This window comes from Cyanistes caeruleus, chromosome 11 (genome assembly GCF_971803275.1).
Source record: "Cyanistes caeruleus chromosome 11, bCyaCae1.hap1.1, whole genome shotgun sequence".
NCBI classification, from domain to species: domain Eukaryota; kingdom Metazoa; phylum Chordata; class Aves; order Passeriformes; family Paridae; genus Cyanistes; species Cyanistes caeruleus.
The window spans coordinates 21,015,296-21,042,352 of record NC_141711.1 but is presented as its reverse complement, the minus strand read 5'-3'; the positions used below and the strand labels follow the sequence as shown (position 1 = coordinate 21,042,352).

Sequence of the window (27,057 nt, the reverse complement as noted above, 5' to 3'; positions counted from 1 at the left end):
CACTCTCAGGACATCTGTGTCTTGTTTTGGGAAAGCAAACCTTACTCTCACTGACACTCCTTGAGAGAGAAAATGTTCTCCAAAGACTTTCCCTTGGAAACAATCAGCCCCTGAGAGCTTGAATGTCTCTCAGGTTCAGAAAATCATGTCCACAGTCAGGCTGTGTCCCTGGTGTTGTTCTTGATGGTTCCTTCTTTTCCTGGGCACTCCAGTGGAGGAGGTGCAGGCCCAGGTGATGCCACTGAAGGAAATGTGCCCTCAGCCCAGGGATGCTCAGCTTGGACTCCCCCAGCCCCTCGGGGCCCCACCGCTGGTCACAGCAGCCCCTGCCTGGCTCCTGCCTGCCCACACGGTGGTCAGCCCTGGCAGCTCCTGGACATGGAGCTCAGCTGGGGCTGGTGCTGTGTGGGCTTTGCTGGTGCTACCAGCCGGACACTGGGCTAACAGCTCCATCTCTTTATTGGAACGGATGAAGGGGCCATCACCTACACTGGCAGATGGGCTCACCTTCAGTGCTGTTTAGAGGGCAGGGCCAGGGGGCTCAGGGACACAGGAAGGGCCATGTTGGTCTCGGGTGGGGCGGGAGGGTGCTGGGCTGGGCCTTAGTTCTCTACAAGAACTATGGAATGGGCTACGCCGAGGCAGAGGAAGACCAAAAAAGGCACTGAAGGGACCTTGGGGATACCCATGGGGAGAAGAGCTGGCCGTGGGATCTACACGGTTATAGGAGGATTCCTCCTGTTCTGGGATGGCTGCTCTGGGATCCTCTTCTCAGAGCTCTTGAGAGAGCTGCCCAGGCCCTCATTACTGAAGAGGAGCTGCTCAAGCTGTCGGGGTGTTTAGTGTAGCCACTGTCTTTCAACTTCTGTCCAGAAGTGCTCCTGTGGAGAGAGAAGGTGGCTGAGGCCTCCAGCTGCTGCTGGTACACAGAGACCCTCCTGCACAGCAGGGCCCAGAGCGGCCAAGGCTCCCCAGCACGGCTGCAGCTGCTGGCACAGCTTGGCCCAGCTGCAGAGCTGCCCCTCAAGGCCCCGGCGAGCAGGGGATGGCTCTGGGCAGGGTCCCTGGCCAGGAGCAGGCCCCAGAGCGTGTCTGCCTTTCAAGGGCAATCTCTTCCCTGCTCTTTCTTCCACCCTGCCTCAGTCTCACTGAGAATATTTCCTGTCTACAATAGACTTTCAAAAGAAGCTGTTTGAGGGAAAAATGAACAAAACACTCACCGTTTTCTCTTCCAGGCATAGCAGATTCCAAAGCAGAACAACATGAAGATAAGTTCCAAACAAAGCAGGCCTGCTATTATCCCTAGCCAACAGAGTGTTCCCTGTCAGAAAGCCCTTTCAATGCCCTTCTGGGAATCAGGAACATGAGTTGTGGTGCCGGCTCCATCTATGGAAGCAATGGGCAGTGTGAGCCCATGCTGTGCTCTGCTGCTGAGCTGGCAGCAATCTGGATATGGTCAGGACATTCTCTGTTTGCCCCAGAGCTGGGGCCTGCAGGCACCTTGCTGCCCCTTGGCACAGGCTGTGCCACCCAACAGAGCCCAGAAGGCCGGGAGCACAGCCCAGGGACAGCGCAGCCGCTTGGGCAGTGGCTTCTTCCAGGGACTCAGGCCAAAGCCATCCCTGAGCAGCCACAGCCACCCCTGACCCTCCCTTCTCTGTGACAGCTCACCCAGCCCAAGGGGACAGAGCCAGGCCCTGTCAGGAGCCAGTGCAGGCCGTGCCCAGTTGGGAGCCAGGGCTGGCTGTGGCCCTGGGCTCATGGCAGGGCTCATGCGTGGAGCTGCTCCTGTGCCTTGGGCCTCTGGGCACTCAGGGCCAGCTCCGGGAGCAGCTGCAGAGGGAGTGATGTTGGTGCATGAGTCCCATTTCCCAAGGGTTGGGAATGAGCTCCAGAGGCCTCGGAGCTGAGGCACCTCCAGCTTTGGCTGCCACCGCACTGTGCAAGGGCCGGCCCTGGGGGGAGAGCTGCTGGCACACAGCCCCGCCGAGGGCTGAGCCCAGAACAGCAATTACCTCCTGTGTCTGGGCCTGTGCCTGGCATCGCCTTCTTTCATGCAGCAGAGTCTGGCACAGAATCACTGCTTCCTTCAGGAATGGTTTCCTGCTGCACAGGCTCTCATTTCATTTCTGGAGAATGGAAGAGGGAGAGCTGGATCAGATGGGGCTGCTCCTCATTGCGGAGGTGCCATCTTCAGGAGGCAATATTTGTGAAAGGCATGGATAAGGATCAGCAAACATGCAGGTTTTCAGGATTGTCCCAGGTTGGTCCCTTCTCCAAACAGCCCCAAGGCCTGATCTAGCTGGAGACTGAGAAATTGCAGGGGATCTCAGGGTGTGCATGGCCTGTGGTGCAGTTTGGGACTCCCTGTCAGGTGATGCCAAATGCCTTCCTGCAGAGGCTGGGGAGAAGCTGCAGCCAGGCCAGGCTGGGAGACAGCCCTGCAGGCCCTGAAAGCATCAGCGGGGCCCAGGAGCCCCGGCAGAGGCAGCAGAGCAGCGCTGCCCCCAGGGTCACTGCCAGGGAGGACAAGGTGAAGGCTGAGCACGGCTCAACCTCACGCAGAGCTAAAGTGGGAACTGGGCTGCTCTCTGGCAGGAGGAAGGGTCTTGTGCCAGCCCAGAGAGCCTGTGCTCATCCCCAGGGAACAGTTCTGCCCTGCATGTGCCCCCTACAATGAGCTGTGCTGCTGCCAGTGCCCCGTGTAGCTGTAGGGCTGCTCAGCTGTGGGGCAGGGACAGGAGCAGGAGGCTGCATGTGCAGCTGAGCCATGGCTGCAAAGCCCAGGGCTCTGGGCTCCCTGCTGTCCCAGGCCAGCCCAGAGGCCAGGGGGTTCCTGTGGTAGCTCTGTGCAAGTGGGACAGGGTTTTCCCCCTGGCTCACTTCAAGTGGCTGCTGGCAGGAGCATGTTTCCCTGTGCAGCTATTTAGAAGTTTGCAGGAAGTCTGTCCCATGAAATATGGAGCTCCAGATGTTTTAGGTTTGCATTGTGGCCTCTGTTACATTTTGTGTGTCCATTTTGCAGACATGAATGACTGCAGTGGTCCCAAGGAGGTTACCCTGGCGTCAGAAGTTTCCTTGCCAACTTCCCAGATGCTCTTACCTTCCAAGGCCTTGCCTTCCATCTAGAATTGCCTTTTTCCCTCAAAGACTTTATCTAACTCTCCTTTATTTTTAAGCTGACCATTCTGCAGGGGTAAAAAAATCCTGATTTAAAACACTGGCTATTTTCTGCTTTGCTGCCACTTGATTTTAGCTTCTGTGAAGTTGTTGTATAGAATGAGTAGTTCTCTGAATTTTTACAGCTCTGTTGGATAGTATTTCAGAATGAGCTGCATTATTCTACTTGCATTAAGAAAATCAGCTTTTAGTCAGTCTGTCCCAAAAGTGGCCCAATCTCATGCAGTTTTGAATGAAAATCCTTGGGGAAGGTAAATTATCTAGTGTCAAGAACAGAGTTCACCTTTGGGTATCACTCCTGCACTCCTAAGCTTTTCTTTCAATCTCCTCTAAAATACTCCAGCAAAGAGAAGAAAGTGTTGATTTAAATGCCCACAGATTATGTAATTTATAAACCAGGGTTTTCTTTTAACCCGAAGGAAGGTGTTTACTAAAATCAGCATAAGGGCAGATGAGAATCTCTGCCAAGAGCAATCTCCATCTCTGCCCTTCTCTTTCAAACACTGAGGCTCTCCAGCATCCAGGGGCTGAGGCCTTCATCATGCAGCAGGTTTCAGTCTGCTGGCCAACAGAGTAATGTCCTGTCTGCTGCCAGTAGCACATCCACTGGGAGAGGGTCTAGGCATATGTACCTTGCTGCTCTCCTACACAATCTCTGTGTCTTATGAGAGCTCTGCAGTCTGGAACCTGTCTTGCCTGTTGCCCACATGGCATTTTTGAGGGCTTGAAGTCTGCCAGAGGTTTACACGAACCTTTGCTTCCATTACCAGGCCTCCCACTGAGCCAAGCCAAGGAGAAGGATTATCCCAGCAGAACTGGTTTTAGGAGTGACAAAGACCTGAGGGATGGCTTTGAAAAGGTAAGGGATAAAGATATAGATGAGCAGACTTCCTTCAGGGTCCTTCAGAGTCCTTCAGAATCCCTCAGAGCTGAGTCCTTCAGAAGCCAGGAAGTGAGAAACAGCTGCCATTCCTGGCCATGAGTGTTATGCAACAGCAATTACCCCTCCTTGCTGCGTATTGCACGTGGTTTTTATTCTGCTGCCATGGCCTGTAGGAACTGAACTGCCTGCTCACTGGGCATGTGAGCTCTTCATCTGTCTTGGAGCACTCTGATGACTTTTGTGCTTCAAGCAGGGCTTCCTGTCATAGGTTGCAGTTGGAGCAGTGTAAGGTTGTGGTCCTAAAGTCTTCCACCTCCCTGTGTGTAATTGCCAAGGTGAGGACAGGAGACATGCTTGTGAAACTATTGGAATGAATATGGAGCTGTATTAAAGGCTGTGGCACTCTATGGACCCTGTGCTCCTGATGAGATGTTGTGTCTGGTTTGGGTGTCTCTGCTTACATCTGTGATGTATTTCCACTGCAACTAGACCTAATTGCAATGCATTGTGCAAGTTGGCTCAAAAGAACTTAGAGTGGAAGGTTGAGGAGCTTATTGAGGAAGAAGTGAAGAAAAGGACACAAAGGAAAACATCCTTGCAGCTGCCTGCACAGACAGTTGACAGTGGGAATGCAGAAGAAGCAAGTAGGTGGTGGCTACACTTGTAGTCTTTTTTGACCACTTGCTTGCCCTTTGCACGGTGCTGCAATCAGACAGGGGGGCTGCTCTGATTGCATCTGAGTGGAAGCTTGAAGAGGAGTTCTTTCTTCTCCCTCAAGAAATATACAGAAGCCCATAGCCTCACTGAGTCAAAAACAGAATATCAGTTTCCCACCTTCACCTCCAAAGCCTTTCAGAGTAGAAAATTTTGTCTTGCAAAGTTGACTGAGGTTTAAGACTCTCTCCTGGAGAGCAGCCTCCAGGGAAGGGGAGTCCAAAAGAATGCTCTTCAGCCATGGTGAAACTGAGAAGAAACAAAATTCAACTGCTTCTAATGGAAACACCAGAGATCCTCCTCCTGCCACAGCCTGCAGAGGAGCTGGCACTGTAGAGCTGTGCTGAAGCCCCAAGCCAGTGCTTCTGCTGTAGCCCCAGGAGCCAGCAGTGTTCCTGACTGAATCCTGGCTGAGGGGCTCTGACTGCAGTGCTGTGTGCGCTGCCCCCAGGGTGGCAGCAGGGACCTTAGGAGGCAGCACTCAGCCCCAGGGCATCACGCAAGGCTATCTGCACTTTCATTTGGTAACTTCCCCAGCCAGCCTCTGAAACAGGAAAACAAAAGCAAAGCAATACCGGGTTTTCCCTGTTTATTAGGGGAAGCATCACTGCAATTTGGTTTTAAACTAGAAGAGGGTAGATTCAGATTAGATACTAGGGGGAATGTTTTTATAATGAAGGGGATGAAGCACTGGAAGGGTTTGCTCAGAGAAGCTGTTGTTGATCCAACCTTGAAAGTGTTCAAAGCCAATTTACATGGGGCTCTGAGGAATCTCATCTAGATGAAGATGTCCCTGCTGACAGGGGTTGGACTAGATGGTGCTTAAAGGTGCCTTCCAACTCAAACTCTTCTAGGATTCTGGGATTCTGGGATCACTGTCCCATGTTAGTGTGCCAGTGTTATACTTGAAGTTCTTTGGGATAACAAAGAGATGTTACCCAACTCCAGCAAGTTTTCTGGCCCTTTCCATCCTCACCCTGTGCAGCAGTCTTCACTTACAAGCTCCTCTTTGGTCTCCCCACAGGCTTTAGCCTACTGCCTGTCAATGGCACAGCTTCCAGTGTGCAGAGAAAACACCCTGGTAGTGCCTTGAAGAAGAAGGTCTTGAGGAAGCAGGACAATGTGCCCGTACTGCCCAATATGCCCATCATCCATGGGGATGGCAGCTTCCCACAAAATTCCTCAGGTAAGCCTGCTCCGAGGCAGCTTCTTCCCACACAGGTTTTTCCTGCCCCAAGAAGCCCAAACTGCCACCTGCCTCACCCAGCAGGGTCCCTAGCCTGTCCTGAGAATGAACAGCAAATGTACTTTTGAGTCACTCCAGCTCTGCAGTAGTGGAGCAGCTGGTTCTTAGAGATCCATTGGAAAGTGGAGCTGAATAAAGTAGTGGTGAAGGCCTAAGCTCTGGCTTTTGCCCCACCTGATAGTCCAAACTACAGCACTGGTGCCAGGAGGCAGCTGTAACTGCAGGGATGTGGTGTGGGGCAGTGTGCCAGGGTGTGCTCACTGGGCACCCACGAGTACCACCACGATCAGTTGTCCACTCACCATCTCGGCCCTCTGCCCGTGCTGCTGTCCGGCTCTGCAGCCAGCTTTCTGCTATCCCAGCAAGGGCTGTCTCTACATGGCAGTCAGCCCTTGGTGCAGTCGTGCTGCTGCTCCCAGAAGTGCCCAGTGGCTCCTCACTGCTGCCATCCCACGGCCTGCAATGCCAAGAGGGAACAAGCAGTGCCTCCTGTGTCCCCCCAGCCAAGTACAGTGGCCGTATGTAGCAGGTGACAGCCGGGCGGGGCTGCCTGGTGCTCCCAGGCTGTTTGCTGCCTGCAGTAAATACCCAGCAGATAGTCCCAGTGGCTCTTGTCTCTCCCTTGTGGGTAGAGTGCCTGTGCTATCATTCCAAGTAGGGAGAGATGAAAAAGAAAGGAGCTAGGATTGATACTTGGAATGCTCCTTTCTAGAGGTGCTACTTCCATGTTCAGAATTGACCAGAACTAGTGTGACATGGCTCTCCATTGGTAGTGAACCTAGATGTGTATGTCTGCACACTTCTGCAGTGACATCACTGATGTCAGTGTCTGGGGTACATCAGTGACATCCACATTAGCTCCTGGCTGAATATTTTTGATGTTACAGTATACTTTGTGAGAACAGGCAAGGTAGCACATAAATCCTGGAGAGTCTAGAGCAGTTCATCTGGGTTCTGTGCAATGTTTATACTCCGTCATTGTAGACAGCTCAGATGTTTTCATCCACACATTAGTAAATGATCTTTTGAGTGCACAACATGAAATTTTGGATGGACAGTGCTTTCGATGACAATTTGGTTTCATAAGAAATGCTTTTATCATCTGATTTTTCTCATACCATGTACATTTTTTTCCTTACAAAAAAATTCAGTTAAGGAAAAGCCTGGACACCTGATTATCAAGAGCATGTGTCTGGCAACCATTTGCAGCTGTATTTGCATATTTTTATCAGAGTTTGCATTTGGAAGGCTATTTTATCAACTGTCTAGACTGGAAATTGCATTTTTCCACAAGTGAAGGCTTAGGCACTGCTGAGTTCACAAACATGAACATTTGATGACAAACAAATTTCACCTCAGCATCTTTGAAATACAGCCAGTGTGTACCTATGCAAGAGCAAAGATTCATGATGCTTGGAAAGAGCAAAATCCATAAAGTACTCCCTGGCCAACAGTAAGCTACAATGTATGTGCAGTCAGCTGCCTGCTGTCTAGAAGATTTGAAGGCAATGGAAAGAGAGGCGCTGTCAGGAGTGAAGGGTCAGGTATCGCTGCTCCCTGGTCGCTGCTGCGTGGGGATTCAGCCGGGCCCAGCAGGGCTGGGTTGTTCAGCCTTGGCTTGGGGCTGTGGCAAGGCAGCTGCAGGTGTTTCCTCAGGGAGCTGCAGAGTGCCTCTGTCCTCGGGGCTGGGGGAAATCAGGGTGCTGAGACAAGAGAGGCAGCTGAGGGGTTCCCTCCTGGGGTAGCAAGTGCTGCTGGTGGGCGCTGTCTGGCAGGCAGTGGGAGCTCGGCGGCCTCAGGAAGCTGCCGCTGCCTGTGGTAGCTGTGGCACTTGGGAGCTGGTGTGTGTGGGCAGCTGTCAGCTTTAGCCTGGAGCTGTGCCCAGCTGGGGGGGCTGGGAGAAAGCAAGCAGCCCAAGGAGCCAGGCAGCAGGGAAGTGTCTGAGCCAGTGCCACTTTGTCCCACATGGAAGCCTGGCTGGGAGGTGGGGCTGCAGGCCGCTCCATGGCGGGGTGCCTTGCCCGGGGCTGCAGCGCTCATGGCTGACCCTGTCCTTACAGTGACCTGGCAGACGGCCACTGGTGCCAAGCGTCGAGAGGAGCCGCTGCGTGGGAACAGGCAGAAGGACACAGCCTCTTGTGACCCACAGCAGGCCTTGCTCAAGGCACTCTCCTTGCTGGGCAGCGATGACTGGTAAGAAAGGCCCCGTTCACTCTGTCTCCCTCTTAGCGTTAAGGTAGCTCAGAAGTGGATCTTGCTAGTGCCTCTGAGCCCCAAGAGCCCAGAGGGCCAAGGAGCACCAGTGAAACCACTGCAGAGCAGTGGGAGGATAAAGATCTGACAGCAGCCTTTCCTTGGCCTTGGTCTGCAGCAGTGCTCCAGCTGCAGCAGGTCCCTGCTATTTGCTGGCTTTGCCTGCTGCTCCATGGAGCTGCAAAGGAAATCTTGAGGGAAGAGAGAAAGCTGTGGGACAAGATGATTTGCTGGCTGAAGGCAGAAGCAGGACGGCAGCACTTTTGAGTGTAGAGATTTGGGTGCCTTGGGGCACTGACCCAGTGGGACTGAGTAAGGTTTCTTCTCTCTGGTCCCACTGCTGACAGCAATGGCAGCTGACAGGGTTTCCCTGGCACCTCCTGCATGTGAATGCCACAAGCAGCTCCAGGGAGTTCCTCTTTCTGAGAAATGGCCTGACTTGTGCTTTCAAGTCCCTCAGCCTGTCATTACTGCAGAAGGGCTCATGGCAGAAGAGAAGGAAAAAGAAATATAATCCTCTAGGAATCTTGCACTTTTGGAATTCAACTTTTTCCTTCAACTTTTTCCTTCTCACTGCATCATATGGGCCTGAGATGCCTGGTCAAAACTCACATCGTGTCCCAAAATTTGACACAGGCAGAAGGAGGCCCAGAGCTGCTAACCTGACAAATGTTAGTTGGTATTGTTAGCGTTCAGGAACACAGAATCATGGAATGATTATATGAAGGTGCTTTATTGAAGAGCTCTGGGTGTCAGGGGTACTCATACCCAAATCTGACCCGCCTTGGTTTCGAGCTGAACATGTTTTTATACTCTATCATTATATAACTTACATATTAATTATTAAACTTACATTGTTCTATTGTATCCATTGTTTTTACTCAAGCAGGAATTTCTCGTGATCCCCTCTCAATCCCCTCACATTGTTTCTCATGTTCTTTAAACAATAATTGTATCTAATCACATCTAACAATTGTATCATTTATCATATACTGATTACACAGGTGCAGTTTCACATGATCTTTAGCAAGCACAAGGCCAACCATTCCCAGGACCTACTTTTCCCAGGGCTTGCCAAGCCTAAATTTCTTTCTAAGTCCCCAAATTTTCTATGATTTTAAAACCTTTTACTATCAGTATTGATTGTCTTTTTGATGTCTGTGTTAGCATCCACTCACTGGTGAATGCTTCATTCACATGGGGATAAGGACTCCATTCACATTGGGATAAACATGAAAAATCTGCTACAATGCATCTCCTTGTGCAGTCGCCTTTGCTTTTCCCTTTCTCTTCTGATTTCTCTTCCCCATTTCTCTTTGGTGCCCTGTGAGGTGCAGAGAGCATCTGCAGGTGTGGGGGTGTCTGGGTGACACTCAGGGGTGCCCGTGGGATCGATCACCAGCCCTGTGCTGCATCCCTGATGCCTCACCAACCTTCCTGGAGCTGAGGGCCTGCACAAAGCAGGCGCTGAGAGATGGAGTTGTTGTTTGCACCTTTTAAATAACACGTTGCTGTTGTAGGGGTTGTTTTAGGTAGGGGGTTTTGCCAGAGTTTCAAGTGTTCTTGCCCAGGTGTGGAGTCTTCTGGGACATGCTGCTGCTTTTTTCTGGGCAATGTGGAGGAGGAGTGGAGTGGGTGACAGACAGGCGTAGATTGCAGAGTGGAAAGTCAGCTCCAGAGTGCCAGTGCAGTCTCTTACTGCTGAACTGCCTGCTGGGGCTGGTAAAGAAGGAAAATGCCCCAGGAACAGCCCGATGGGACTGTGTCTCAGGGACAGGAACAGGGAGGTGACAGGAAACAGCAACTTGGTCTGGTCTCACAGCTTCTAGGAAGCAGTGACAGAGGAACTTCATGGGCCAGAGGTTTCAGAAAGGCTGTCTTGTAAAACGGCCACAAATGAAGACTCTGAGAAAAACCCTCTATTTGCCTCTTGGATTTGTGTATGCTTTTGACAGCCACAGCATCCTGTGGCAACAAGTTGCACAATTTGCTTAAGTGCTCCTTGAAAAGCACCTCCCACTGAGGTGCCCCTGAGCTGCCAGCCTGGTCATTTCAGAGGGTGCTGCCTAGTTCTTGGGTGGAGAGAAAAACCAATCTTTTTGGTACTTGCCTTTCAGGGAGCTGAAGGAGAAGGCACTCTCCAGCATCAAACAGCTGGCTGGGTCCCATTCAGAAGTCGTGCTTTGCAGACTTTGTGAAATTTACCTGGCAGTTACCAGCGAGGTGAGAACATTCTTCTGAATTGTCCCCTGTACTTCATACATGGTGTGTAGAGTAGATATGTGCATGTTCATGTCCATGTGTGCTCAGGGATTGCCTCCAGTTCTGTTTTTAGACCTTATATTTCTAGTGTCTGTCAGCTAGGGTGTGTGTGTGCATGTAGCTGTATTTCCTGGTAGGTTGGGTGTCTGACACTCATCTTTGAGTGAGGTGTCATTGTAGTGCAAGGGGCAAATGCACAAACTGAGACACTAATTATGTTATTTACCAGAGTCCTAACCTCTGCCTGAGCTGTAATTCAACACTGCCAATTAGTCTGTAGACTTGAGCCTGTGCTTTCCGTTTCTTGGCTGAGTGCTTTAACTTCTGGTGTTACTTTTTTGAACAGGAGCACATGATTCTTTTGTCTTTATGACTTGTGCCTTATGGTTTGCTAGCAGCCCTTGTTTAATTTGTTTGTTTCCAAACAAAAGGACCTAAAATCAAAGGGGTGGGCATTACAGAGGAGTTAAGTTAAATTATTTGTTTTTAGGCCTGCTGTCAGCAGGTCTGAGGCCCGAAATTGGTGCCAGACTAAGTGCCTTTCTGTGCTTCAGCTCTCCTGCTCTTATTGTGCTTTTTGTTCCCCTGGACAAATTGGGATATGTTGCCATTTCCTGAGACTTTTGTCTAAGGCCACTGGTTTTCTTTTCAAGGTGATTCTTATGTTTCTCTCATCACTTCCCCAGGTAAGCAACCTCTGCTCCAAGGTGTCCTACACTGCAATCATCACTCTTGGAGAGCTCTTTGCAACCTTGAAGAAGGACATGGACTCCGAGGTGGATGAGGTTGCTCAGGTCCTGCTCCCAGTGGTTTGGAATTCTCCAGAGTTTGTTGAGAAAGCAGCCAATCAGACCCTGGGGATCATGGTTGAGAACATGAGTCCTGCACAAGCACTGGCTGCTCTCATGGACAGGGGAGACAAGTAGTTTCTTCTTCTTTTAGTGATCTTCTTCACCTTCTTGTGTGTGGGTGGGGGAAGGGATGAGAGACAGAATGGGAATGGTGGGAGGGAAGGCTCCTGCACCCTGCATCTTCTGTGAACTCAGTGACTTTGTTCTCCCACCAACCTCACTTCTTTCGTCTTGTCACCTATTTCTGCCCTCCTGCAGCCTATTAGTTCACAGAATCATAGAGCTGTAGAATGTGGGGAGTTGGAAGGGGCCCATCAGGACCGTCGAGTTCAGCTCCTGGCCTTGCACAGAGCACCCCAAGGATCACACCAAGTGCCTGAGATTGTTGTTAAAATGCTTCTTCAACTCTGTCAGGCTTGGTGCTGTGAGCACTGCCCTGGGGAGCCTGTTTCAGTACCCAACCACCCTCTGGGTGAAAAACCTTTTCCTGATATCCAACCTAAACCTCCCCCGACTCAGCTTCCTGCTGCTTCCTGGAGTTCTGCCAGCCTGTCAGAGCTTCCCAGAACTGGTGAATGGTGGGGAAGGGAAAGTGCCTGCAAAGGCTAAGGATAGAGCCTTGGGCTTTTGTGGGGAGCGGGACAGTTGCAGTTGCAGCTGTGAGCGCTCTTTGATATTTCACAGCGCCAAGCACAGAGGCCCGGGGAAAAACCACACATCCTCATTATGCCATTAGCTTGAGAAAGAAGGAGGGGACTTGCTGGGGTGAGGAGTACATGGGGGAGAATGTACTGGATGGGGCACAGCCTGCACAGCAGGTGCAGCTCCTGCCAAAAGGAGTCTTGTAGTACTGTCCTGGCCTTAGAGCTCTACTTTCTATTCAAACTGATGTTTCATGTTAGCCTTGAGATGATGAATCACTCTACTGGCACCTTCACAGGCTGACTGCCATGGGACAGCTGAAGCAAATGCTACCTTCAGTGTTTGTGCTGGGCCTGATAGTTCCCAAGAGACACTCTCTAGAACAGGACAGCCTGGCTAAACTGCCTGCCACCCCTTCCTCAGCTTTGGAATAGGGTAAAACATTCAGATGTATCCCTTGCCAAGCCTCCCAGAAGGAACAGGCAGCATTGCTGGATATTCTGCAACGTCAAGCCCCACAGCAGGTTTTTCCCTGCATTTGTTTTTTATCAAAGGTCTGCAGATTTTGGGATAAATGGGTGGAAAGAGCCTCAATCCTGCTGCAGCTCTGTGTAGTGAGTGTCCTCTGATAAGTCAGCATGAGTTGTCATTAATTTCTAAAGAATTTTTATGTAATCTATTTCTTTAATCTTTCTCAGAGCAGATTTTGGGAAAGAAATTGAATATCAGATAATGCAGGGAGACCAAAATTCCTCCCTCTTCCTTGCAGGCAGTCCTTCTGTTCAATGCTAACTTTGTGTTTATCTGAGGACAGAACCTCCTACAGGTGTCTAAAGTTGCAGGAGAACCCAGGCCTCCTTTGCCCAGCAACAACAGGGAGCATTCTCTGGCCAAGGCCTGTGCTGCTGTGCCTCCTTCTCCCTGTGTCCCAGTGTTTGCTCTCTTCTTCCCAGGAGCCGCTATGTCCAGGTGCGGAATTGTGCGGCCAAACTCCTCCTGTCCTTGATGGGGAAAATTGGAGTCACGAAGCTCGCAGACACACCCAGGGCTGAGAGCCTGGCACAGGTGGCAGGGAAACTTGCTCAGGACTGTCACAAGGACACAAGGTAATGATCTTCATTTCACCTCCTAAAACAGGAAATCTGTTTGGTGTCTGGCATTAAAAGGGAAATCCAGAAAAGTGTAGGAACTACAGGAAATAATACTTTACCTCTCCGTGTGGCTAAGGGTCATAGAATCATGGAATACGCTGAATTGGAAGGGAATCATCAGGGTCATCGAGTCCAGCTCCTGGCCAAGTGCAGGACACCCCAAGAGACACTCCATGTACCCAAGAGCATTGTCCAAACGCTTCTTGAGCTCTGTCAGCCTTGTTGTTGTGACCAGTGCTCTGTGTTCCCTGGGGAAATGACTGTACTGGGTAACCTGAGCATGTCCAGCAAGAAGGAGCATTGCCAACTTCCTGTGACTTGAAGGATTCTTGACTGTGATCAAAAGAGCTCAGATTAGCCAGACTAACAGTTTTGTTTGGCCTTAGGTGCACAACCCAATGCCAAAGTGGTGGCTAATGTTCATCACTGAAGGATCCCAAACATCAATTTCTCATTAACTTAGGACTTTCCTAGAAATATTTCAGGGACCTTTAGCCAAAGTATTCAGTCTTTCTAAACCTCTCTTGCAGATTTCTATAATGCTGCTATCTGTGGCTGAATGACCTCCAAATTGCTTCTTGAAGACCACTGCGGTTTCCTAGTGGCAAAATCAACCCAAACCACCAAAATCCCCTTACTTTGATAATTATATTCATTTACGTTGATGATTAGATTCCCATTAATAACTGCCAATAACACAGGAACAACTAGCTGCCCCTGTCCATACATATGGTATAGAAGAATCAATAGGAAGCATGAGGTGTTTTGTCCTGGCTTCCCTGCCAGTCAAAGGAAGGCAAATTATTGTGCAATGGCAGCAAGACACTGCTAATGGTTTCTGACAACAAAGCAGATGTGTTTTGCTTGTTCCCTGGGATCCATTGATCCAAGAGCCACACACACAGTTTCAGAATGAAATGGTATTTTCTGTTGCCTCATATTCTCCTCTTGCCTCTTGTGTTCAGCTGACAGCACTGTGCAGCGACAAGTGGAGGTAAATGTCTCTCTTTGCTGAGTAGGTAATGCCTTCTTATGCAAGGATTGCACCTGATGAGTTTGAGGTATCAGCCTCTTCTGTTAACACTCTTCCTATGTTTGTTCACTTTTCTTTCTTCTCCTTCCTTTGTTCCTTAGGCACTATGGACAGGAGATGGTGAAGATGTTGCTAAATCATCAAAAATTTAAAAGGCTTTTGGAGCAATCTGTTTCTACCATGACCTGGAAGATATTCTGTCAAGAATTAAGAAGAAAGTAAGTGTTTGGCAGGAGAAATGTCTCCTTTGTGCAAGGATTGCCACTACTAATATGAGTTCAAACGTACCTAATCAGTCTTTATCTCATTCTTCTTCTTCTGAATCACTTTGCTTCTGGGAATGAGCTGTTAATCCTCAGCCTGTTCATCTGCAGACTACAAAGGAACTGATATTCTTAGGGAAGAAGTGGGGTTTTGAATATTTTGAATATCACAAAGGGGAAAAGGGAAGAGGAGAAAATGGGGTTTCATTTCAGCGTAACCCCTCACCATGCTCTCCAGACTCTGCCCCCAGTAAAGGAATTAAGTGAGAATTGTGCTTCTGAAGATAACAGAATCTTTGGAAAAGACATTGGACATAGTAGTGCCATGAAAATTTCCAAATATACAAAAGATGTACAGTCAATCCCAATTACAACAATTACTGTCTGTCTGCTGGGAATACTGCCCTGCTCTCGAGCCCTGTGGAGCTAGAGGAAGCTTAGTGAATTCAGCAGAGTCCAGTGGAAAACCATAGGCTTGTTTGTGGGTTTTTGTTTTTATTCTTCTTATCTACATTATAGAAGGGAGTGTGACTTTGTGGAGGAACAGGGAGAGCAGGTGTTGAATCAAATCAACTTCCAACACAATGGGCCAGCCCCCAGGGAATCTAAATTTTTCTGCCGCTTCCTTTAAGAACACTCATTGCCTACCAGTTTGCATTATTTCCATTCCTGCTCAAGACTAATGAAATTGGGATTTTAGAGTGCTGCTCAGTATGGCAGCACCCATAACCTGCCTTGGGCTATTGAGAACAAAGAGTTGGCATCACTGAATCTCTGGTCCATTTCCTTCTGTAAGCCAGGAAATGTCTCCCTAAGCCTTGGTAGCCGTGATCCTGAGGTTCTAACCTTTGTTTTAAACAGGGACTTTCCTACTGTATATTCTAAAGAGTCATGGGCTTTCTTTATGTCTTTGTAGGAGATGGAAAACCAGAAGAGTGAAGGCCCATCTAGCTAGCTAGATGACTACTAGCCAGGCCTCTACAGCTGATGTTTTCAGGAGCATCCAAATAATCGGGAACATCAGGAACTCAAGGATGGTTTTGCTCTCCATTTTCTATAACAGGACATAAAAGACTAGCTCTGATTTTTGGAGGGTGACGGGGGGGGTGGTGTTATTTTCTTTTTTCCTTTTCTCTCCCATCTCCCCCCTCTTTAAAACAAACCAAACAATTATAAGCAAGGTTATTCTGTGTATTGGGGACACATGACCCGGCACCAGCAGCAGCACAGAGGTACATTTTGGTGTAAACTGGCAATTTGGGCTAGGCAACGAGGGCAAGAAGGGGAAGAGGGAGGGAGTTAAGAAGACTTGTGAACTGTCACAGTGTCAGGTATGACATTGGCAGTCGTCTCTCGTCGTGGCCCTGGTAGCAGGACGGTTTGGCCTCTGTCTGGTTGTTGGTCTGGTGGCAGGTCGGTTCGGTGGACTCCGACAACGTCTCCGTTTTCAGGCTGCAGTGGACTGCTGTTTTTCAGGACCTGTGTGGGTCTCAGGAGACTTTGAAAGTTCTGAGTCAAGATGCCAGTGAAGAAGAGCAGCGATTCCTCAAAGAAGCCCCAGGCCACATTGCCTTCTAGTAAACAGTACTGAGCACTTTTGTTAGATGGGACAAAGCACATGACAAGCTTTACATGTGTCTTCCTCAGGAAATTCTTTCTGCTGGAGATGACCTGTGCTGGATTGTTTCCATCCCCTACAAATGCCCTATGATAAAAATTGGCTACTTCTGCATTACACTGAACACAGCTTCTCTGGAGAGGTTTCCACAGAAATTGGGTGACAAAAAGACACCCATTGGTTGTGGCTCAGACGATCCAGTGCACTGGCAAGGGCAGTGTTGTGGAGGCGTGGAGAGGGCTGTGTCTCTGCTGCCTGACTCGGGACAAGTAAATTCAATCAGGGCTGTTCTTTTTCATCAGAGAGGAGTCTTTTTCAGATTGGTGTTTTGATGAGAAGTCCCAGTCAAGAAGCAAGATGCCATTCCCCAAAAAAGCAGCTCCTGTGCAAGTTGTTTGGCCTGGCTGATTCATGGCTTTCTTACTCTCAAACAGTACCAAGTTTGAGTAGTAAGTATCAAGGCAATTCCTAAGCAACATTGGTCAACAGGTGTCTCAATGTGGATTTATGATATTCCTGTCCTTCACACTGTTTGCTTGATGGACAGCATGTTTGGTTTATTTCCCCCTGTGCTGCAGTCCAAATTTAAGACAGGAATTTGGTCCTTGCTGTCCTTTCTGGCAGGGGCAGAGCTACTTGTACCTGTACTCCTCTGATAACAGAGAGTTATTTAGCTCTGTCATGCTCAGTGGTGGCAGAAGAGTGACCACATGCCTCAGTAGCATAGCTAGGATCTTGGAATGCTCATGGAAGAGACAGGTTGATCCAGGAGAATTGTTCCCTGTGGGTTTGTTAAGTTGTGGATCTAGTCTCTGGGGAAGCAAACATCATGTTAGCATAGTGCTGGGATGTCTGTTTTGACTATTCTGATTTTATCTCTGTTACTGATTTCCTGGATCCTTCAGATATGCCCCTGTTCATCTGTTCAGATGCATCTGAGCTACTGTTACAGATTGTCATGCCTGGTGTAGAGACACTTCTCCAGAGTGATGAGTTTCCTTATTATAAGACACACATGTCCCCTATGAGGAGGCATTTAAACTTGGAAGTAATGTCCCTCTGTCCCCACAAAGCAGTGAGACCTGTGTGCCTGGGAAGCCATCTGAAGGTAGATCAGATACATCTCATCCTTGGTTTACCTGAGTGAGCACTGGTGAGAGTGTTACTTACAGATTGTCTCCTGTAATAATTGTCATGAGGTCCATGTTGTTTTTCAGAGCCTCATGATTTTCCAGCTTGAAATCACATCATTAGGGAAGCTCCTCGAGATGTTTTGCTCACAATTAACTGAAGGTATTATCACCACCAAGTTCTAATTTGGTTTTATTTCCCAGGGTGAAGTCTACCTCTGAGGAACACCTCCTACACCGTGCAAAAGCCCAGGTCACGTTACCTCCACCTGTGGAAGAAACGGAGCCGCTCCAGAAGCTTTACAATCTCCTGGAAGCCAAGGGGTTTCAGACACAGCTGGAAGGAGTGGCATTCCTTCTCGAGCTGTGCAAAACCAGCCCCCAGCTCATCTCCACTAACATTGTCCAAGTATGTAGGGTATCTTCATTGTTCCTTTCCTTTAGCTCCTTTCCCAAGCCTGGAGCAGTGAAGTTCATTCTGTGTGTCTTGGCACTACATCCTGGCAGTTTGGGACAGGCTGGTCCCTCTTACACAGACAAATTTCATTTGGGTCCAGGCTTCAGAACAAGTTCTTTCAGTCCAGCTGTATTTGTCAGGCAGGGGCCTATTGATGCTGTTCATCAGATGATGACAGAGTTTGCTGCTGCTGTAGCTCCTGCTGTCTCCTACTCCCAGCTGGGTTAAGTGAAGGGAATACCAGCGCTGAAAGCATGGCAATTATTCTCTCGATAAAAAATGGTTGATCATGAGGAAGAGAAGTATCAGGCTGGGTTGGTTTAAACCCATATTTTTTGAAAGGTTACTTCAGTAAAGACCACCTTGTCTTGCACAGGCACAGCTCCGGGTTACTCATATCTATCTTTGTCCCTATTCCTCTTGGTAGAGATGGTGCTCACCCTCCCTATGGGGGGCCTATTTTAGTCTCTGGAAAGGGAGGAAAATGACTAAGAACAGATCTGTGCCTTCACCTCCCAGAAGCTGCATTTCCCTTTCTCCAGAAAATGGTGCCTGATAATGTGGTTGTCAAGTGACTGAACCTGCTCTAATGAGAGCTGTAGAGCACATTAAATTTCAGAAGCCTTCCTGTTAGTTAGACAAATGGTGTGGATCCTGGAAGAGTTGATCAGAGCCCTGCACTTCTCCAGACCCAGAGACAGACAAAAGAAAACTTAGATCTCCTCCAGCCATAGTTTTGGCAAAATCAAAACTGCCCTCAGTACTTGAGGCAAGTGCATAGAAAAATGGGCACATTAAATATCTGGTTCCATACTTCTAAAGCAAAGGTCATCTTTTTGAATTAATAAATGGAATTGATTTAATGATTTACAGGTGGAGAGAAACACCACAGGAATTATTCTTTCCCCACTCAAACCTCTTCAAAATAGATGAAAATCTTTCAACCAGCATGAGGTTGTGCAACCACTCCAGTGAGTGGCCCCCAGGAAAACAGTGACATTGTGCAAGCAAGTGCTGACCTGTCCAAAAGGATCAGATTCATCTTTTACGTTGCTGAGTGCGCTTGTCCACATCCCCTCTTCAAACAAGGACATTGTAATCCAGCAGTCATGTTGTTTGCTCTCTCCAGATTTTTGATTATTTTGTCCTGAGAATATCTGACAGCCACGAGAAGGTGAAGCAGAAGGTGCTGGACGTGCTGTCAGAAATCACAGGCATCCTGGAAGATGCCTTGAGCCCGGTGATCATCCATTTGGTTGAAGGAGTTACAAAGAACCTGAACTCAAAGGATCCCGGGGTTCATGCTGCAGCTGTGAAAGCACCGGAAGAATCCATTTCTCATTTAGACAAGGCTGAGCCCTGACATGGACTCTCCTCAGCTGTGTCTCTGCCTCTGCCACACAAGAGATCACTGAGAGCCCTGATAGCTCTTGTTGTCTGTGGAACACTGCAGCTGACATCCACCAGAAGCTGTGGAGCTGCAGTCCCTACACACCAGTCCCCCAACAGGCTTGAATGTGCATCAGCATTTCCCAAAGGTCCCAGGAGCCCTTGGCTCTGTGCTGCTTGTCTGAAGAGGAAGCCCTGGACTACAGCTTTGCTAGAATTCAGAGCCAAGGGGGTTTTGGAGTTTGCTTGGGCCCCATTTGACTCCCCAAATGAATAGCTTGGCTGTTGGCATGAAGGGACACAGGCCCATCAGAGCTTCTGCAGAGCAGCCTCCTGGAAGGCTCTACATTATAGGCATTCGCTGCCCATTTCCCACCTTTCTTCTTTGGCTTCTTTTTTCAAAGGAGAACTTTTGATTCACCAAGTTCATTTCCTTATAACAAACAGGTAGAAATCCAGCTGTCAATGATGCCTTGTTCCACATGTTGTTTTGCATGGGGCAAGATGACTGTAGCAAATAGCTACCTAGGCAAGGGCTGCTGCAAATTCCTTTGCCACACAGATTGATGTCAGCTCTGAAAATGCCGCACTGGGGAATGTGCCTGAGCAATGAAGTGTTAAAAAGGCAGGTCTTCCAGGGGAGTTTCCACTTTCTCCACCTCAGCTGTTCTGTGAGCACATGAACTGCCTGACTCAGTGCCTTTCTGTGTTCCAAGTTTGCTCTGGGATGCAAACCCTTTTCACTGCTTACATGTGATTGAACTCTTGAGGTCCCTGGTGTGAAATGTTTAATGTAGCTCCTGGTACAGCAGATGACTTTGGATCTACAATTGTGCAAGGAGATCTTTTCTTTTGGAATTAAAAACCCTCCCAAGGAAGCTGGAAGGAAAGAAGAAAAGGATTCAAGGATCAGCAGAAATTCATTTGATTTTATAAAATGGGCTTGCCCCTGCCCTTTCCCACCCCACTGTCCTTTCACTTAGGACTTCTGAAGAGTGAGCAGAAACGTGTGTTTCTCTTGTAGATAAAGTATCACTGATGAAAGAGTTTGGCCACCGATGGAGTCAACTGAGTGGCCAAGCTCTGCTGGATGTCACAGAGCGTATCACAGGTATGGCCAACCCTTCTAAGCTAAGAGGTCTTCCAAGGGAGAATGTACAGGGAATGCCTGTGAATAGACAGTAGAGTAGCTCCTCCAAATCAGGAGGTGCTGAGCTTGTCCCTCCTGCCCAACACCCATGGCAGGTGTATTGGGCAGGTTTTCCTGGCTGCTGCTGTGGTGTGCAGCATCTGAGACGGGGGCAGCGCTCGGCCTCGGGGCTGAGCTCTCACTGGGGCATGTCAGAACCCACCTCCAGGAAAGGGAAGGGCTAAAAATACCCTAGCTGGCTCCTCTCTTGGAAGTTCAGGGCATCTGTGATCCTTGAGGGAAAGTGGTGGCAAATGCTGTTTCAGGGGATCAGTTTGTTTTGTCCTCACAGAATCCTTATTTTGGTCTTGGAAGGTTTTGAGGCTGAACCCTGCAGGGCCTGGGGCTCACAGCTTAGGTCAAAGCTCAACACACATATTAGAGGCACAGATTTAGTGCAAGGGTAGCATTTGTTGGCAGAGAGGCAGAAGCAGAGTGCTGAGGCTCCCTGCCTGTGCTGTCCAAGTGGCATTGGGCTGAGCATTTCAGGGAGTGCAAACACTGTCTTCCTCTGTCAATGCTGTCCAAAATGCTGCAAATGCAGCTGCTAATTGATTCCTCAGAGGAGCTTGCTATGGCAGCAACAGCCAAGGAATGGAAATGTGATCGTCTCAATATATAGTAGAGAAGATGATTTATGGCCTTGCTATGGCCTTGCTGGGGCTAAATCCACCACTAATTCTGCCAGCACCTTTAAATGCAAGGTTTAATACACTTTGTGTCTCCATTATGAATCTCAAAAGGGCATGTTCAGCGATTGGGAATGTCAAAGGCCTATTAAAGAACAGTTGAATAAAGTAGATCTCCAGGAATAGGGAGTTTAATTTTGCAGTTATTTTGATCTCTTTTTCAAAAGAAGGAATTAAACATAAATTAGGACTACTTTAGAAAGAGCAGATGCACTCTCTGAGATTTAGTAGGAGCACACAGCTCTTTCTCTTCTCGACTTCCATACTGACCAGCATCTTTAATTGCATTTAAACTCAAATGAACTCCCGTTTTTAAATGGATACCATAATGCTTTTCCCACTTAGAAGCATTGGTTTTGGGTACTTCCAGGAGCTGTTGAAATGTTGATGACTGCTGGTGGATTAACAGCATTGAGAAAATGCAGTCTTTTCCACCACAGAATAATAAATGGCTCCTACATAACATTTTACCTGTTCAGAAAATGAGAATGGTCTCCAGACCATTTCAGCTTTTGATGTCTCAGCCAAATCTGCTGTGCAAGGAGCCTGTTGGTAGTCAATTTTTGTCTGTGTTTGATGTAGTTCAGTTCAGAAAACAAGCAGAGAGGATGCTTCTGACACAATGTGAGAAAACACTCATGTTTTGGTTAAATTGCAGTTCCCTGGGTAACAGTTTTCTCTCTCTTTCCTCCTTTCTGTCTGCATTGTAGGGAAAAATGCCATTAACATTGGGAGGGGAAATGCCATTGAAATGTGGAGATGCTCAGATGCCATGGCAATGGGGTGTGGGTCATTATCTAAGACACCCTGAGGTTTGGAGCAGCTGTTTGTTGGAAGCCACAAAAGCATTCTGCCAATGACACCAGCAAGTCACTGATGTTTCTAATCCAAGTGTCATCAGTATTTATCTCAAGAGGGCTGGAGTTTTGAAGTGTGGTCTAACAGGGCCCTTTACTGTGTGCCACTGAGCAAAGGGAAGAGCCAGATTAGACTTTTGGCACTTGACATCAAGGGTCACAAGCATGGAATCATCCTTTTTATTGAAATTCCCTCAGTTGCCTCTCTATGGTGCACGTCTGGATTTTCAGTGTGGGTTTAGACAACTTCTTAATGGAAATAAAAGGCAATTTGACATTTCAGGCACTGTCCCTGCAGAAACAGGTCACGAAACAGATTAGTAAAAGTACAAAGTCTGCCAGAGCTACAAGGCCCTGTTTGGAGGAATTAGTTCTGGGGTTTGGTGGTTCTGTTTCTGGGAGGATCAGCTGCTTTGCCTGTTTCTGGCTCATGGGGGTCTGTGTGCTCTTTCTCTGATCTTAGCCAGAGAGGCTTCCACGAGGCAAAACTTAGAGGTAGATCCTTGTTTGCATTAAGGTTGGTGGCTAAGAAGCTTGTGTCTCTCTCCTGGCAGTGCTTGTGGAATGGGTTTATCCCAGGAGCCCTGAAGTCGTCCAGCACTACGCCCTGCCCGTGCTCTGGTCCTTCCTGGGGAACAAGGCGCTGCCTGTGCGAAGTGCCAATGTCTGCACTGTGGTCACCAAGCTTGCCTCTGCCCTCTACGAGGTGATGGGCACCAAGCTGAGGAAGTGTGCTGCCAGCCAGCCTCCACATGTGTGGGAAAACCTCTCCAGCATCTTGGGCTGGTGAAGGCCTGATGCTCTCCAGAAAGCTGGGGAAGAGCTGAGTTGGACACCTCTGGATGTGACTTTTTTGCTGTTTCAAAAGTGATGAAACACTGAGGAAGGGTTTGCATCAGCCCCTTCTCTCTCCACTGCCCTTCCTAGTCAAGGCATGGGGGGCCTGAAGCAACTTCTGATTGAGGACAAGATGAAGGCTGAGCAGGGCTCAGCCTCACATACAGGTGAGGGATGGGGTCTTGTGCCAGCCCAGAGACCCTATGCTCATCCCCAGGGAACAGTTCTGCCCTGCATGTGCCCCCTGCAATGAGCTGTGCTGCTGCCAGTGCCCTGTGTAGCTGTAGGGCTGCTCAGCTGTGGGGCAGGGACAGGAGCAGGAGGCTGCATGTGCAGCTGAGCCATGGCTGCAAAGCCCAGGGCTCTGGGCTCCCTGCTGTCCCAGGCCAGCCCAGAGGCCAGGGTGTTCCTGTGGTAGCTCTGTGCAAGTGGGGCAGATTGTTCCCTGGCCTGTCTCAAGTGGCTGCTGGCAGGAGCATGTTTCCCTGTGCAACTATTTAGAAGTTTGCAGGAAGTCTGTCCCATGAAATATGGAGCTCCAGATGCATTGGGTTTTGTTGGGGGTTAGGTGTCTTTTTTTAGTTCTGGCTTGCCCGTGGAATTTTTACCCATTAGTTGCGGGGACAACCTAACTGTGGGTACTTGGTGGGTGCTTGACAAAAGACAGAGTTTGGCTGGGCCCAGGAGGGATAGGGGGCAGGAAAAAGGAGGGTGGGGACAGTTTGGTGGGCTTTCTTCAGGTTTGGAGAAGAACACTTTGGGCTTGGAGTTATTGCGGTGGGGAGAAGGGAATTTCACCATCACCCAGACGGAGCTGCTGCTGCTTCTCCTTCTTCCCTCTTTGTTGGTGGCCTCGCACCCCCTGTCCTGCGTGTGGCAGTGCCAGGCACCACCACAGAGCTGCTGATCCACCTCAGCCACCAGCCCAGGATCTCTGCTCATCCCTGCTGTTCCAGCCGACTGTTCCTCAGAGCCCTGCAGGAGCACTGGGACTGCCCGCCCGAGGGGGTTTGTGAAGCAAAGCCTCTCCTCCATCCCTTCCCGTCTCGGCCAAGAAAGCTGCCACGGGGTCCCTGGTTCTGTTTTCTTGCTAATGCTGTAGTTATTGTTGTTTGTTTGCCTTGTTATAAATACTAGTAAAGAACTGTTATTCCTATCCCCAGATCTCTGCCTGAAAACCCCTTGATTTCAAAATCATAATCATTTGGAGAGAGGGGGTCTGCATTTTTTCATTCCAAGGGAGGCTCCTGCCCTCCCTAGCAGACACTTGTCTTCTAAAACCAAGACAGGTTTGCACTGCAGTTTCTGTTACAATTTGTGTTTCCATTTTGTAGACCTGACAGGCTCTACTCTTACCAAGAAGTTTTGTCTGCATACTTCCTATGTGTCCTTACCCACAAAGTCCTGCCTCCCATCCTGAAGAGCTCTCTTTCCACCGAGTCCAGGAAGAAGCTGCTGCCTCTCAAAAGAGTGATTGAAGAATAGGATTTATGTGTTAGGCTTTACTGTTACATGTGTTCATATGTTATGATATTTTGATGTAGGTTTGAATAAATGTGCTTTGATTGTATCTTTCAAATTGTGATGATATTTTAATTTTATATATATATATATATATATGTGTGTATATATATATATATATATGAGATCCAGGGGGGGTTAATTTTAAATAAATTAAATTTTAAAAAAAACAAGCAGGGAATGTGAGACCAGGACCTGCTAGCCTAGAGGAGATGTGCTGAGGTTATGGGAGTGCAGCTCACTTGATGTCCCAGTGTCTCAGCACATTCTTTCCTCACTGGGCCTCTCTTCTTCCACTTTTGCCATGTTTTCTTTGTGTCATTTGTGCTGCTGTTCGTGACTTGGCATTACAATGGGGCTACCCACTGACATGTTTGGGGGACAATAGACCCAAAAGATCCTGTATAGTCAAAAGTTTTCTACCTACATGTATTCTGTGCTCACAAAAGGCCTGAGCAAAGAAACAAAGAGAAGTGTGCCCAAATCCCAAAGCTTTGCTCCTTTGCAACCTCACGCCGATCTGGCTCAGCGGTATCTTCAATCACAATTTCATAGGAGTGGTTGTGTATTTCCCTGGAAAAGATGCACAGCTTTGGAAAAGTCAGCTATATGTACATTTATCCAGGACAGCAGTCCAAGTGTCTTGTTTGCAACTTATTTGCAGAAGGATGAGTGGACTGTGAGCTCAACAGGTGACAAGGGTTCCTCAAATCTATCTGCACTCCAGCCTGGGTGCCATTCAGCCCAGGGGTATGGGATCATTTGTTACCATGGACCAGTGCTTGCCAGCATAATGAATTCCTGCGTAGCTGGAACATGCAATCCTGGGTTCAGCTCCACGTCTTGGTGGGCTGCATGTTCATCGACAATGCTACCTTTCCAGAATTTTTTTTTGCTGCTTCCTTTCGTATTCATTTGAGGCTTTTTCACTTCACATTTCAACTTAGGTTGCCTTTGGGAAAACCACTTCTCGGCCCAGTGCAAACTGGAACCTTTTGACAGCAAAGTCCTCATGGTTGCCAGCTTCTGATGTTACAGGAGAAAATGCATGTGAATGTGATAATTAGGTTTTCTGAAGTGGCTGCCTAACTTTGAGTCTAGTCCTGGCCTAGTAAAGCCCAGGCAGGGTGGCATGTTGCAGGGAAAACTAGTCTGTGAGCTTATGGGGTTGCCACCATCAGCAGAGTGAATGTGTCCTTTGGAGATTCCTCTGGAGAGAAAATGAGGGACCCACTCCATGCTGCAGTATTCTCTTAGATCTTTCTAAAATATCTTGGAAAAGGCAGTGGAACTTCACATCTCCTTGCACACCCACTGTTTGAATTGGGGCATTTTTGTCCCTCCTCAAAGCCATTGCTCTTGCACACCACAAACATGAACATCCACAAATGGGAATGATGCATGGTCCCCCTGATGGTGCTTCAGAGTACGGGGAAGTGAAGATCTGGGTAGCTACCAATATGAACACTTAATTAGCATTTCATGCTCCTTCAAGATATCCAGATCTCAGGGCTTTTTGTTTCAAAGCAACCACTGTACTGGCTCTAGGGAAGAACAGTAAATGGGAAACAGCGACTGCCAGCTCTGCATTGCAGGAGTGTGGGGGAAGACCTGAAGTGTCTGTGTCAAAAGGTGAATGGGAAGAGTGTAATTGCCAAAGCCAAAGCTTCATTAGGATAGCAGGATCTGTTCTTTAGTGCATGCTTGCAAGAAGATCATTAGGGACCTTCTTTTTGTATCTCCTGCAGGAAAGGAACTCTTAATAATACCGTGCTGCTTAAACCCACATTGGGATGTAGCTCTGTAGTGGTTCACAATGAGGCAGACTGCCTGCTTTGTCCCTGCCCACCCTGGTGACCCTGCGAAGGATGTATACCATGCACGTTTTGCCTCCAAGAAAGGCTTGGGTTTGCTTCTTAGTGTGGAATAAATATTAGAGTAATAAAATGGACAATTAAATTGCCCATTTTGGAGGGCATGCTCGTGCTTTCATACGTCAGCCTTGCACGTCATGCTCCCAAGGCTTGTTCCTCATCATGAAACAGTTTAATAGAAAAACAGAGATCCCATGTTACATCTGAATGCAATTGCTTTAGATCATTAAGAATTTTGCTGGCAGGTACAGGACAAAAGTCTTCTGACACTCACTTGCAGTTGCCCTGGATTTTGGCGGCCCTGTGTGGAAAGCTTCTGTAGGTGGAGTGTTTGGAGTTGGTTTTATGGTGTTTATGAAAGATGTGCAGAACAGTGTGCAGGGCTCTCCTAGCAGAAAACTGTTTGTCCAATGTGATAAATGATGCTCAGGTGTTCTTCAGAAGTCAACTTGTTTATTTAAAAATGAGAAACCACTGAGGGCTGAGGACAAGATAAGCCAGACCCCAAATGGCAGTCTGGATAAAGAGTTACAGCCACACGACAGGCTGGGTGCTTCCTTCCGAAACAGAGTTCCTCAGGAAGACCCGGTGCTGGGCACCCCAGAGGTTTAAAGTCTCTCACAATGTCGGATTGGTGCGTTTTTCAATCCACAGTTTGATTGGTCTAAATACAGACCTTTGATTGGTCTTTAAGATCATGCAACCTCCACCAATCATTTCCAAAACTCAACACTCTATTGGTCCCTTCCTTCGGCCAGCGAGGATCCACATGTCATCTGGGGTTGTGACTTCATTTTCCTAGAAGGTTCCATTCTGCTCTGCCTTCGTTAACCTCAAACCCCCCCTTCTATTGTTCAAAACCGGCTACCACATGTTTCCGTACACCCGGACAATCATACGCAACAAACAAACATCATTAGAACTTCAACTTTCTTAACCAACTAGGGAGTTGCACTATTTATAACAATTCCCCCCTCTGAAGCTTTGACCTGGCCTAGGCCCACATCAAACTCTTATG

At 48.5% G+C, this 27,057-nt stretch overlaps 2 protein-coding genes across 5 annotated transcripts; both read left to right on the top strand.

The window, feature by feature from the left end:
* The first annotated feature begins 965 nt into the window (after positions 1-965).
* On the top strand, positions 966-15,905 carry LOC147651103 (TOG array regulator of axonemal microtubules protein 2-like). Of its 3 annotated transcripts, XM_086846607.1 has the most exons (9): positions 966-2,263; positions 3,951-4,039; positions 5,802-5,963; positions 8,084-8,216; positions 10,394-10,499; positions 11,225-11,332; positions 12,985-13,137; positions 14,317-14,433; positions 15,395-15,905. In XM_086846607.1, the coding sequence occupies exons 3-7, from the start codon at positions 5,918-5,920 to the stop codon at positions 13,081-13,083; spliced, it is 492 nt and encodes a 163-aa protein (XP_086702733.1). In that variant the 5' UTR covers positions 966-2,263; positions 3,951-4,039; positions 5,802-5,917; the 3' UTR covers positions 13,084-13,137; positions 14,317-14,433; positions 15,395-15,905. The 3 variants fall into 3 exon arrangements, with proteins under 3 accessions (XP_086702733.1, XP_086702732.1, XP_086702734.1); XM_086846608.1 differs by lacking the exons at positions 966-2,263; positions 3,951-4,039; positions 5,802-5,963 and adding an exon at positions 7,850-8,007; XM_086846606.1 differs by lacking the exons at positions 12,985-13,137; positions 14,317-14,433; positions 15,395-15,905 and having other exon boundaries at positions 1,517-2,263; positions 11,225-11,472.
* Positions 15,906-15,994: 89 nt separating this feature from the next.
* Positions 15,995-24,214, top strand: LOC111942606 (TOG array regulator of axonemal microtubules protein 2-like). 2 transcript variants are annotated; one of them, XM_086846611.1, is made up of 6 exons: positions 15,995-16,062; positions 17,431-17,635; positions 18,813-19,026; positions 20,094-20,183; positions 22,362-22,811; positions 23,979-24,214. In XM_086846611.1, exons 1-5 carry the CDS (start codon positions 15,998-16,000, stop codon positions 22,595-22,597), a joined length of 810 nt encoding a protein of 269 aa, XP_086702737.1. In that variant the 5' UTR covers positions 15,995-15,997; the 3' UTR covers positions 22,598-22,811; positions 23,979-24,214. The 2 variants fall into 2 exon arrangements, 1 of the variants encoding a protein (XP_086702737.1); XR_015275095.1 differs by lacking the exons at positions 15,995-16,062; positions 18,813-19,026; positions 20,094-20,183; positions 22,362-22,811; positions 23,979-24,214 and adding an exon at positions 18,557-18,644 and having other exon boundaries at positions 17,547-17,635.
* The last annotated feature ends 2,843 nt before the right edge of the window (positions 24,215-27,057 follow it).

What these genes read in the sequence shown, in the direction of transcription:
- LOC147651103 (XM_086846606.1), top strand. Translation starts at nt 5,918, where the DNA reads ATGCCCATCATCCATGGGGATGGCAGCTTCCCACAAAATTCCTCAG. An exon ending in TTGCTGGGCAGCGATGACTG is followed by an intron (nt 8,217 to 10,393) that starts GTAAGAAAGGCC and finishes CTTGCCTTTCAG; the next exon opens with GGAGCTGAAGGAGAAGGCAC. An exon ending in ACCTGGCAGTTACCAGCGAG is followed by an intron (nt 10,500 to 11,224) that starts GTGAGAACATTC and finishes TCACTTCCCCAG; the next exon opens with GTAAGCAACCTCTGCTCCAA.
- LOC111942606 (XM_086846611.1), top strand. Translation starts at nt 15,998, where the DNA reads ATGCCAGTGAAGAAGAGCAGCGATTCCTCAAAGAAGCCCCAGGCCACA. An exon ending in ACATTGCCTTCTAGTAAACA is followed by an intron (nt 16,063 to 17,430) that starts GTACTGAGCACT and finishes TTTATTTCCCAG; the next exon opens with GGTGAAGTCTACCTCTGAGG. An exon ending in GGAAGAATCCATTTCTCATT is followed by an intron (nt 19,027 to 20,093) that starts TAGACAAGGCTG and finishes GTGTTTCTCTTG; the next exon opens with TAGATAAAGTATCACTGATG.